Source organism: Siphateles boraxobius, unplaced genomic scaffold (assembly GCF_051911475.1).
Source record: "Siphateles boraxobius isolate OS27281-9 unplaced genomic scaffold, OSU_SipBor_1 41, whole genome shotgun sequence".
NCBI classification, from domain to species: Eukaryota; Metazoa; Chordata; class Actinopteri; order Cypriniformes; family Leuciscidae; genus Siphateles; species Siphateles boraxobius.
The window spans coordinates 32,097,085-32,110,289 of record NW_027509042.1 but is presented as its reverse complement, the minus strand read 5'-3'; the positions used below and the strand labels follow the sequence as shown (position 1 = coordinate 32,110,289).

General features: G+C 38.2%; 1 protein-coding gene across 1 annotated transcript in view; it reads left to right on the top strand.

Annotated features, from left to right (window-relative positions):
* Window positions 1–13,205, top strand: part of prkcaa (protein kinase C, alpha, a) — a 407,934-nt gene that overhangs the window by 250,521 nt on the left and 144,208 nt on the right. The window contains exon 8 of the mRNA XM_077199185.1: window positions 1,354–1,447. Coding sequence (XP_077055300.1) covers window positions 1,354–1,447 — 94 coding nt within the window. The remainder of the gene's footprint in view (window positions 1–1,353; window positions 1,448–13,205) is intronic.

The window sequence follows — 13,205 nt, the reverse complement described above, 5'->3', positions numbered from 1 at the left end:
TCCTCTTTGCTTCGCGATTTTTCTCTGTGTGAAAAAATGGATGTGTGGCATGAGAGCGTGTGAAAAGTGTCGATTACGTGAGTCTTGGCAGCCCTGACTTTGAGAAGGGGGATAAATCGGCAGCTTCCCTCCTTCCGCCATGCTTCTTCTCCATGTGAGGATTGTTTACATTAGACTAGAGTGCGCACTGCGCCGCATGCATACAGTGCTTATACATGTGGGGATTGTTTACATCAGAGTTCGCACGTGTTTTGCACAGCATATACGTTGTGTTTTTTTAAGCGGTTGATGATAAATAAGCTAATGCGCGTTCTTAAAATCTAAATTCGGATCTATTATTTTTCACTGTATTTTGAAGTGCCCGCGATAACAATATCATGCATATTCGTTACCGCCATTTATCGTATTACCAAATACCGGCACATGTCTACTCAAGGAACAGTTAGTGTTGCTATCTTTTTGTATCCTGTTCCTCGTTTGTGAAGGGCAAGGATATCTTCTCTTAACTTTTTGGCCCATTCTTTTGACTTTATTTCTTTATTGACTTTTGACTTTATTACTATATTTCTAACATGCAGTCAAATGTGACACTCAACAAACCTAGCCAGTTCAGATATTTCATGTGTTCTAGCTTAAACACACCTGGTGAAACTAATGAAGCCCTTCATTAGTTGCATCAGGTGTGCTTGAGACAACACCTGTTTTGCAGATTTGTGCTGTTGTGATTCTATTCAGGGGGTTAAATAATTTTAAGACTGCAGCAGTCATTAAAAGTTGCATTTTCAGTTGAATTTGGGGAAACCACTTGAAACATTTGTTGTGTTGATCTATTTCAATTACTTTCGTTTGATTTGTTCATTGCAAACAGCTGGAAGTCTGTGAATTTTGCAAATAAACCGAATTTGCAATAGGGGTTCAATCATTTTGATTACAACTGTATAGTCTATCATATGGACTAATTTTTAATGGCCTTTAATAAAGCTTTTTTTTTTGTCATTTGAACAAATTTCTTTAAAAAGTAATGGTATTACTTTATGCTGTTTTATAACGGCATATACAGTATATTTTTGGGAATAGGTTTGAAACAACATGAGTGCAAGTAAAAAAAAATGGCAGAGTTTTTATTACTGTGCAAATTATTTTTGTCTAGTGTTAGTGTTCTGAAATTATGTGACATTATTTGGTATTATTTTTAAGTATTATTTTGCTGTGGAAAATATATAATGATATTGCTTTACAGACTCAGAATGAACCTTAGGCAGTAAACAGAACTGTGGGTACTTGAAATGTGCTTTGATGAATACCATAAATAAACAATCATAACGTGTACCTTTCTCTTTACCTGGGATGCAGGTACAAAATGTTAAATCAGGAGGAGGGAGAGTTCTACAATGTGCCCATTCCAGATGAAGATGACGAGGATACTGAGCTCCGACAGAAGTTTGAGGTGACTCTTTTATTATCCTTATGTGCGAACAAATTTCTCTTTGTTTTTTGTTCTTAAGGAAAAATATTTTGGAAACAAATGAAAAAATAATTTTGTTTATGTCAGGTAAAACAAAATTCAGCCTGAGGCTCAACCGTTCTACTTGCTAATAATAAGCCTTTGTTAACTAAACATGAAGGATGAGAATTTAATAATTCTTTAATGGCTAGAATGAGCAGGTTGGTACCATAAATAAATTATTAGAGCCCTTTGAACTACTACTCACTGCTGAAACTAAAAACTACTGAGAGACTCAGCAAACATTTAGTGTGAAATACCTTGTTATAATTTATTAAAAGTAATTAAACTGAGTAAAATTATTTGACTCTCAGATCTGTTTAGCTGATTATCTAGAGCTGATCTGCCAGTATGTTAAAGCTGTTGTTTTTATGTATCTGTCAGATGTTTTGTTGCAGTAGAAACATGATTAGAAGATATAAATATTTCATCTGCTCGTTGCTTTCCTGAGACATATACTGTAGATGCTTGTACACATAGAAATACATAGCTGCCTTGGGGTGGTTTATGTCTATGTGACCCATAAAAGATTTAAAGCTAGTTGCAAACTAGATGAGAAGCGCAATACCACATCAGACATCATCGGCTATAAGAATCAGTTTTCTTGTAATTCTTTGTTTTGCCAGATGATGGCAGTGATTTCATTTCTTGTCATTTTTTTTCTTCCTGTTTTAGTGTTTGCAGATGAAAATCACACCAGCATATGTGCTTTAGGAGCTAAACTCCCTTAGTTGTGGTTAGGGTTTTAGGATTGAGAATTACTGTAGATTTACATAGGCTATTCTATTTTAAAATATATTTTTTTCTTGGGAATTTTCAGCAGCCATTACTCCAGTATACAGTGTCACATGATCCTTCAGAAATCATGCTGATATTTTTGTGGAAACTGCACTACATTGAAAAGTTTGGGCTAAATAATATTATTTTATTTTATTTTATAAGAAGAAATTACTACTTTCATTCAGCAAATAAATGCTGTACTTTCTGGATTTTCTATTCATTCCATTTTTGAGTGTTCTATTCATCATTTCTGGGTGATATGTTAACTGTCATTTACCCTTTGTGACATTTGGTTGTAATTTATGGATGCTCATGCCTTTGAATACAGACATAAGGTTGGTCTATTTAAAAAAGTGAAAGCAGCATCAAAAAATGAATGTTTAAAAGTTTATGTTTACTGTAGACTAAACTTTTTATTTTATACAAAATATATATTTTAAGAAAAATGTGAACTCTAAAATTGTTAGAAAATCTGTCTAGTTGTGAAGTCATGTCTAGTTGTGTTCCAAATTTGAAGTTGATATCACATAAATTGAGCCCTCTAAAAAGGATTTAAAGTATGGTAAAGAAAGTCCAATTTCATAAAATAATTCATTTTTACAGGATGAATTTTAAGTGTTTAAGCTATGATTATTTCTAAAATATTTGATAAGGGAAAAAGGCAATAAAAAAGCAAGCCAAGTGTCCCGCTGACGGGACATGGACAGGTTAAATTCTAGAACCGGTGTAGAATTATATTTCTTAGAATCACACTCCACACGATTTATTACTTACTGTCAAGCTTTTAAAACCTTTCTCAGACCACAGCCAAATCACTCTCTGTATAAAACAGTCTGAAACATCAACCAACTCAATCAGGACAAAATAATATAATTCAAATGGACAGAAAACCGTATCGCTAATTATACCAATGCCATTGAATGTACAGAAATATTTAATAATCTCTATTAAATTCATTCAAAGTGCATATTTGGCATCAGTCAAGCAGTGAAAGATCTAAATTACATATTTTAAAATACAGAACAAAAAAGTGATTGGAGAAATTGACTCTGAAATTGGACTCTGGCAGATGGTTTGATTTAGCCTGTAAGGCTCTGAGAAATGTATCCAACCAGAAAGCTCAGTCAAGCTCAATTTCAACAGGACCAGTTTGAAGAAATGAAAACATAAATAAATTCAAATAAATTATGGGATAAATTAAATGTATTATAAAACTCAAACTAAGAAAATCCAAAGTAGAGAGATGTGGAATAACCATTTCTATTAATTACTTACAGTAGCTCAACTGAAATTCAAAATTCTAATCAAAATGAAATAATTAAAATAATAGTAATAACAATAAAAATAGAACATTTGGAAAGATCAATTAAAGCAAATCAAAACCCCTTAGATTTCCCCATAACAATTAAATAATTGGAAGATAAATGGGAAGTCCTGGAGCACATCCTGAAGGAGATGCTGAAACACATAGAGCGACATTCAGTACATTTTCAGTGATGTTCTGTGTAGTTGTTTTTGTTGTTGTTTTTTGTTTTTTTGTGCAACCCCAAATCAGAAAAAGTTGGGACATTTTGTAAAATGCAATAAAAGCAAGAATCAGTGATTTGTTCATTCTATTTAACCTTTTATTAGCTGACAAAAGTACAAATAAATGTTTTCCAATCTTTTCACTGACCAACATAATTGTATTTTATAAATATGAACAAATTTTGATTTTGATGGCTGCAACACACCCCAAAAAAGTTGGGACAGAGACCAAATAAAAGTGAAAAGATTATTCAAATTAGATTATCCAACTCTTTTGAAACAGTCCACAATGAGCAGGTGAATTTGTAATAGTTGAGGGTATCGTGTTTGTGTGTAAAGTGTTCCTCAGTCTTTTTAATCAAAGATGGGTCATGGCTCATCACTTTGTGCCAAATATCTTGAGAGAATTGTCAAACAATTAAAAAATCACATTTCTCAATGCAAGATTGCAAAACATTTATGCCTTTCATCATCTTCCATACATAATATTGTCACAAGATTCAGGAAATCCAGAGAAATCTCAGTCTGTGTAGGGCAAGGTAGTAGACCTCTGTTGAATGTGTGTGACCTTTGAGCCCTCAGATGGCATTGCACAAGATACCATCCTGCTAATCCGTTAAATACAGCAACATGTGCTCAGGAGTAATTTGGAAAACCATTTTCACTGAACACAGTCTGACGCTGCATCAAGAAATGCCACTTGAATCTCTGTTACGCAACGAGAAAGTTTTACATCAGTTCTATGTGGAGATGCCGGCGAGTTCTCTGGGCCTGAGCTCATCTCAGATGGTCTAGAAGACAGTGGGAATGTCTGCTGTGGTCAGATGAGTCCATGTTTCAGCTTGTTTTTGGGAGAAAATGGACATCGAGTTCTCAGTCCCAAAGACGAAAGGGACCAACCAGACTTTCACCAGCGACAGGTGCAAAAGCAAACATCTGTGCTGGTATTGAGATGAACCATTGCAAACATAATGGGTAACTTGCATTATTATGAAGATACCATTGACATGGAGGCATTTGGATTGTACTGAGACATAAACTGCCATCAAGATGACATCTTTCCTGGGAAGCAAGACAATGCCAGGCCTCATTCTGCACGTGCTAAAACTGAGTGGTTTCTAGACACTCTGCACCATAGAAGGGATGTGCCTGCCTGTTTACTGCAGTCCAGATATGTCCCCTATTGAAAATGTATGACCCATCATGAAAAGGAGAATCAGGCAATGATGACCACAGACTGTTGAGTGGCTGTCTTGTATCAGACAAGATTGGGCAAATATTCCACTAGCAAAACTCCAACAATTAGTATCCTCAACTCCCAAATGATTCAAAAGTGTAATTAAAAGGAAAGGTGAAGTGACACAGTGGTAAACATGTCTCTGTCCCAACTTTTTTGGAGTGTGTTGCAGCCATCAAAATCAAAATTTGTTTATATTTACAAAATACAATTATGTTGGTCAGTGAAAACATTGGAAAACGTTTCTTTGTACTTTTGTCAGCTAATAAAAGGTTAAATAGAATGAACAAATCACAGATTCTTGATTTTATTGCATTTTACAAAATGTCCCAACTTTTTCTGATTTGGGGTTGTAGATCTGGTATCAGGGCCTTAGCCCCACTTACAAGAATGGAGACAAATTGGACCCCAACTTACTACCGAGGCATATGTATGAACAGTAACCTGGGAAAGGTTTTCTGGAGCATTTTAAACACAAGACATTTAGACTTCCTAATGAAGCACAATACCTTGAGTAAATGTCAACTTGGTTTCCTCCCAAAATGTCACACCTCTGACTACATTTTCACACTACAGACACTAATTGATAAATATGTACAGCAAAACAAAAGACGTTTGTTTTGTAGACTTTAAGAAAGTGTTAGTTTCAATCTGGCATGAAGGATTATATCTGAAACGTATTGACCCGGAAACGTTCTATGAATTAAAGTGCCTCCTCTATGTAGATGACCTGGTTCTCCTGTCACCCACTAAACCTCCAAAACACTAAAGTTTTTCAGAAACATTCCAGATCTCAGGGACTAACACATTCACCCTATCACATAGAACCATTCAAAGACATACCTCTACCTAAAAATCATGCCATTGGGTAACTTTACATTGGCTGTGAATTAACTCAAAGAGAAAGCTCAAACTTTTCTAATCAGTAATTAAACCGATTGTATTATTTGGCAATGAAGTGTGGGGTCTACCCATAAAATATGACTTTGTAAACTGGGAAAACATCCAATTGAAACTCTACATTTAGAATTATGTAAAAGAGTCCTACAAAAAATGCCAAACGATGAATACAGGCCAATAACAGGCCAATACCTTCTTCTTCTAAACATCCAAAAAAGAGCCATTCAATTCAAGAAACACCTAAAGACAAGTGACCCCACCACATACTATTATAAAGCCCTAAAACACTATGAGCTGAGCTTAACGAAGAGTCTCCTCTGCCAGCTGGTGCTTAGACTGACTGACCACTAACTGACCTCACAACTGCAGAGATCAGCCAGCCTCAGGACAAACACACACTCACAACCATTCGGCCTAACCAAATTATAAACACAGAACAAGTCAAATACATCACCCATTGGACAAACACTATTAAAAACCAACAGAAACTGGAATGCTATTTGGCGCTAAAGCTTTGACGATGTGTAGACTCACCAAGCACAGTCTGATTACTAAGGCAGGCCAGCGCAGACAGACCTGGGTCATCCACTGCAGGTCGGGAGTGATGGAAACAGAGCGGTTTGCCCAAAATATAAAACCATCAGAAACCACTATTATCTCAAAATTAACAAAATATTTCCCCATTGTAATACTTGTATTCCAACTGAAAATGTACCTTTTACTTTCAGTAAGAAGCAGAATATGCAAATATAACCACAAGATTTGTGGATTTACTTCTGTCATTGCAAAAAAGATTGTTGAATTTAATTGCAATTGAATATTCAAAATTAATATAAATATAGTATGACGTTATAATTAAATGTCATGAACAATACAGGCCATTTTTATTGATTTCTTTGAAACTATCTGACATAAAATTTCAATCGCCAGTGTCTCAACATTTCTGATATTTCAGAATTTAATTTACATTTACACATTTAAAGTTTGAAGTACTCTATGAATCACATCCCTATTCAGTTTACTGTATGTTCGTGCATTGCTCTTGTTTTTTTTTGTTTTTGTAATTTTTTCCCCAAAAACTTTACATCCGTAAATCAGAAATTTAGAGGCAGGTGTTTATTATGCAACCCCTCTGTCATTTTTAATCAGTGTGTGTGACACCCCATTAACCCAGGGTTTCTCACTTACAACCACATACTGAGTAGTCAGACTTCACCAGAGGTAAGTGCACATAACTTTGGGTGGGAAGATTAGATAAATATTGTCCATTCACGCTTGTGTGTTACTTGTCTGCATGTATATCTCTGTTTACCCCTCTGATGTGGTTACAGGATCAGACATTAGAGGACCTTGGGCAGGTGCGTGTCAGCATCAGCAGCTAAATATGTGTGTGTCGATTGGCTGGCTGGTTTTGTGCCCGTTTCATCTGCATCACTTTTTTATAAAATGGTCACTACATTAATCCAGCTTCATCTTAAAGTATGTGAGGGTGTGAAGTACTTGTTGTGTGTGCCTGCTCATGGGGCAGTGATAGGTTTCTCATAGTTACATAGAGGTATGCATAGATGTGGGAATGAAGTTTGAGCAGGGGTGCAGGATGCTCTGAGAGAGGTCCTATTTTTGATGCAAGACACACTTTCACACTGCACTTACAGCTCTTTACACCTCAGGCAAAGCATTTACAAAAAATGGTATTCCTTACTTAGGGATCACACATGTGGTCCTAGGCAGGTTTCTTTCTTTTTTTTGCAATGAAATGGATGTATAATAATTTTTTATATGTCAAGACATTTTACACCTCTATGCACCATGTATTTCTATACAAAATATTGAGCCAGTTCTCATCCTTTGGCGGCATATGTGACGCCATATGACAAAACAGCGAAATACTGCGCACATGGCAACCTTTAGTGTGAATATAACACGCGAACTTAAGGCGTCATAAAGTTGACTGGCATCCTTTAGCGTGAATATGAGATGCAGACCCTACCCCACACCTAAACCTACCCATCACAGTACGTGTTATATTGACGATAAAGGGTGCCATGTGCGTAGTATTTCGCCGTTTTTTCATATGGCGTCACATATGACGCCAAAGGATGAGAATGCGTTAAAATATTACAAATATTAGAACAAAAAATGTATATTTTCAATTATTACACAGTGTAAAAGCAAAGGTATGTTCAATCCAATGGAAGGCAAATGTGTGCCAGCTGGTGGGAGAAGTAAAGAAAATCTTACGTGATACTGTGGTTTAACCACTAGATGCCTGTATTGCATATAACTCAGCAAATAAAAAAGGAAGAAAGAAAGAAACATCCCTTTTTTAGCACACTGTATTTTGAGTCCCTGTAGTTCCAACTAGTTCCATTTCTGTTAGTCAAATGACTTTTAAATTTGTTCAGTAAGTTATGTCTCAGTTGTTGAATCTTTTTTTATGTTTATACAAATGTTTACATATGTTTAGACATTTGTTGGAAATAAAAGCAGTTGAAAGTGAAAGGACATTTTCCCTTCCAAGGGAACCCGAGCTGCGTCGAAACACTGCGGGAACGCCCTGCGTGATTGCGTCATGAAGCACGTATGGAATCAGTCCAATGGCGAGACGGAACTTCATAGGCGGGTGAAATCATCGACCAGGAAACTATAAAGCACCCATGAATCACAACAGCGCTTCTGTGACTTCAGCAAGCGCTCTGTGTGAATCATTGTCTGAAAAGTGTTTTTGTCTGTCCTTAGTTGATACTATATATTATTATCATTATCATTAATAAACTATATCAGAAGTCTTTAATCCTGCTCCTGGAGGGCCACTGCCCTGCAGAGTTTAGTTCCAACCCTAATCAAACACACCTGAATCAGCTCATCAAGCTCTTCAGGATCACTTGAATATACAAAGGCAGGTGTGAAACAGGTTGGAACTAAACTCTGCAGGACAGTGGCCCTCCAGGAGCAGGATTGAAGACCTCTGAACTACAACCCAAATCAGAAAAAGTTGGGACATTTTGTAAAATGCAATAAAATCAAGAATCTGTTATTTGTTCATTCTTTTTAACCTTTTTTTACATGACAAAAGTATAAAGAAAAGTTTTTTCAATGTTTTCACTGACCAACATAATTGTATTTTGTAAATATGAACAAGTTTTGATTTTGATGGCTGCAAAACACCCGAAAAAAGTTTGGACAGAGACATGTTTACCACTGTGTCACATCACCTTTCCTTTTAATTACACATTTTAATCATTTGGGAGTTGAGGATACTTATTGTTGGAGTTTTGCTAGTGGCATATTTGCCCAATCTTGTCTGATACAAGACAGCCGCTCGACAGTCTGTGGTCACCGTTGCCTGATTCTCCTTTTCATGATGGGTCGTACATTTTCCATAAGAGACATATCTGGACTGCAGTAAACAGGCAGGCACATCCCTTCTATGGTGCAGAGTGTCTAGAAACCACTCCGTTTTAGCACGTGCAGAATGAGGCCTGGCATTGTCTTGCTTCCCAGGAAAGATGTCATCTTGATGGCAGTTTATGTCTCTGTACAATCCAAATATATGCCTCCATGTAAATAGTACCTTCACAATAATGCAAGTTACTCATACCGTTTGCAATGGTTCATCTCAATACCAGGACAGATGTTTGCTTTTGCACCTGTCACTAGTGAAAGTCTGGTTAGTCCCTTTCGTCTTTGGGACTGAGAACTCAATGTCCATTTTCTCCCAAAAACAAGCTGAAACATGGACTCATCTGACCACAGCAGACATTCCCACTGTCTTCTAGACCATCTGAGATGAGCTCAGGCCCAGAGAACTTGCCGGCATCTCCACATAGAACTGATGTAAAACTTTCTCCTTGCGTAACAGAGATTCAAGTGGCATTTCTTGATGCAGCGTCAGACTGTGTTCAGTGAAAATGGTTTCCAATTTACTCCTGAGCACATGTTGCTGTATTTAACGGATTAGCATGATGGTATCTTGTGCAATGCCATCTGAGGGCTCAAAGGTCACGCACATTCAACAGAGGTCCACTTGCTTTCCCAACACAGACTGAGATTTCTCTGGATTCCCCGAATCTTGTGACAATATTATAAATGGAAGATGATGAGAGGCATACATGCTTTGCAATCTTGCATTGAGAAATGTGATTTTTTTTAATTGTTTGACAATTCTCTCAAGATATTTGGCACAAAGTGATGAGCCATGACCCATCTTTGCTTAAAAAGACTGAGAAGCACTTTTACACCCAAACACGATACCCTCAACTATTACCAATTCACCTGCTCATTGTGGACTGTTTCAAAAGAGTTGGATAATCTAATTTGGATAATCTTTTCACTTTTATTTGGTCTCTGTCCCAACTTTTTTGGGGTGTGTTGCAGCCATCAAAATCAAAATTTGTTCATATTTACAAAATACAATTATGTTGGTCAGTGAAAACATTGGAAACGTTTCTTTGTACTTTTGTCAGCTAATAAAAGGTTAAAAACAATGAACAAATCACAGATTCTTGATTTTATTGCATTTTACAAAATGTCCCAAATTTTTCTGATTTGGGGTTGTATATAATGACTACCGACATTACAGGAAGTGTGTTCATCCCTGCACTCGTTATCTCACGGGTGAGGATACATACCAACATACCAACTATGTGTTGTTTGTTTGAGAGTTCAGCATGCCCAGTCAGCTCTCGAGAGGGCTGATTGTGAGCGTTTACCATTAAGAACGCTTCACTCCCGCTTATCGCTCTTCGAGGAGGGCGTTTCGGTTCGTGCTCCCCACGGACGTGGGGCACTTCAGACGTGGGATTCGCAAATGGATCTGACAGCGGGGTTTGAGACGGACCGATCGGGACAGGAGATACTAAAGACTCGTCACTTCAGTCTCCTGCATGTGAGGAGCTAGTGGAGGTGCTCACTCATGCTGTTGACAAATTAGGCATAGAGTGGCCAGCTGATAAACAAGAGTCAAGGCAGAAAAGTAAACTTGATGAACGCTTTCTGCCTTCCCATATGCAGCCTCCACGCCGGTGCTTGCCATTTTTTCCTGACCTCCACACCGAGGTGTCAAAGTCCTGGAAAAAGTCGGTTTCATACTGTATATTTAGTCCACAAACGTTGTCACCTTTATTTATATACCGCTTTTTACAATACAGATTGTTTCAAAGCAGGTTTACAGAGATAACAGGAAAATAATGGTATAATAATATTGTTAAATATAAAATTAAATGTCCCCAACTAAGCAAATCAAAAACCAATGGCGGCAAAGGCGAAGAAAGGCGAAAAAGGCGACAGTGGCAAGGAACCAAAACTCCATCAGGTGGCAGAATGGAGAAACAAACCTTGGGAGAAACCAGGCTCAGTCGGGGGGCCAGTTCTCCTCTGGCCAACGAACGAACAGTGTATGATTATGATTCAGGCTGCATTACAAGTCAGAAGGCAGATTGGATCGGAACATTATAATATACAGTTCATCTGTTTGAAGACCAGAGTCATCACGCGAGTATGGAGGCGAGTTTGTTTTGGATCAGTGCCGATGGCTGTCGTGCCGATGAGGCCTTCACAGGGGAGAGTCTAGTTGACACACGGTGGGAATGCTCTGCGTGATTGCGTCGTGAAGCACGTGTATAATCAGTCCAATGGAAGAGCTAGACGTCATAGGCGGGTGACGTCATAGACCAGGAAGCTATAAAGCACACCTGAAAACAAACCTCGACAGCTTCTGTGCCTTCAGCAAGCGATCTGTGTATTCTGTCCTTGTCATATTTATTGTTGTCTGTCAAGTTGCAATATATATATATATATATATATATATATATATTATGGCAAAAGAGAGCAAGCAGCTTCGTGTTGTTCCCTGCCCACGTTATATCACGGGTGGGGACACACACATCAGCTTTCTGGTACTATTTGGGAGTGGAGCATGCCAAAAAAGCAGTCAGTTCTCGAGTGGGCTGACTGTGAGCATTGCGAGAAGCTGTCCATGAGGACGCTCCGCTCCCGCCGGGCGTTCTTCGAGGAGGACGGATCAGTTCGCGCTCCCCATGTGGGTCCCGCTTTTGCCGATGCACGGCGGCGACTCGCATTTTGGGGTTCGCAAACGGATCTGACAGCGGGGGTTGGGACGGGCCCCGCCCTATCTCAACTTTCATCTGCCAGATCCAGTGCTGGCGATTCCAGTTCCGAGGAATTGATATCGTTAGTGTTTTGTTTTTGTTTTTAAAAAAGAGAACAAAACAAATAAAGATATTAAGAAAAAGACAGATGTTTGAGTTTTCAATAAATGAATAAATAAGTCAGCTCATAACTCTGTTGAATAAAAAGGAGCTTTAAAAGGAGGTTTATCTAGTGCTGTTGCTAGTTAAATATTTTCTGGCCAGCTGAACATTATGAGAGTGAAAATAAAAAGAGTTTATTAGATGAAATAAATCTAAAAACAGAAAAACTCTGTATCTCAGCCTCCTCGTCGGGGACTGCCGTTTTTCCCTATCTCCACACCACACTGAGGTGTCGAGATCGTGGAATAAGCCGGTTTCTATTTTATGTGTTTAATGCCCAAACGTCTAACTATAGTAATGCTATGGGTATTAAGTATTATGGTATGACAGTTACTCGGGTGACAGTTACACCAAGAGACGCTTGCTAGCTTTCTCTCTCCTGAGTCGGCGTCATCATTTTTAACCCTGACGTTACCCACCAGCCATCTTAAATAAATAAAGAAAAATGTTATTAGGCAGCGCTGGTGGGTGAATTATAAAGACATGGATGAATGTGAGGTTGTCAGCACTGACGCTATTCGAGAATTACATTGTGCAAAAACAGAAAAACTATACTGGGGAGGGACGGTTTCGAGAAATCGTTTCTCCTCTGCGTCCTCTGGGGGGCGACTCTCTGAGGAGGGTCGCAGCACGGCCAGTTCGGTTGTTTTCCTGCTGGTGGCCACGGAGTGATATATATATATATATATATATATATATATATACGTTTTTCTGATTTAAAAATAAGATAAAATTATGTCTGTTCTTCTGGACACTCCGCTTTCAATAAACTAAGAAATAAACAATTCAGCGGCGTTCCACAGGTTTCTTCCTCACCAATCTAATGTTCCTGAGTCTGCTGGGCCAAGCAGTCTCGGTCTACTAAGCTCCTCGCAGCACAGAGTGCAAAACGAGCATCGCCATTTGGGTCCTCCACAATCGAGGGGGACTTGGGTGGCGGTAGCAGTCTAGCCAGTTAGAGATATGCAAGATCTGAGGACTATTT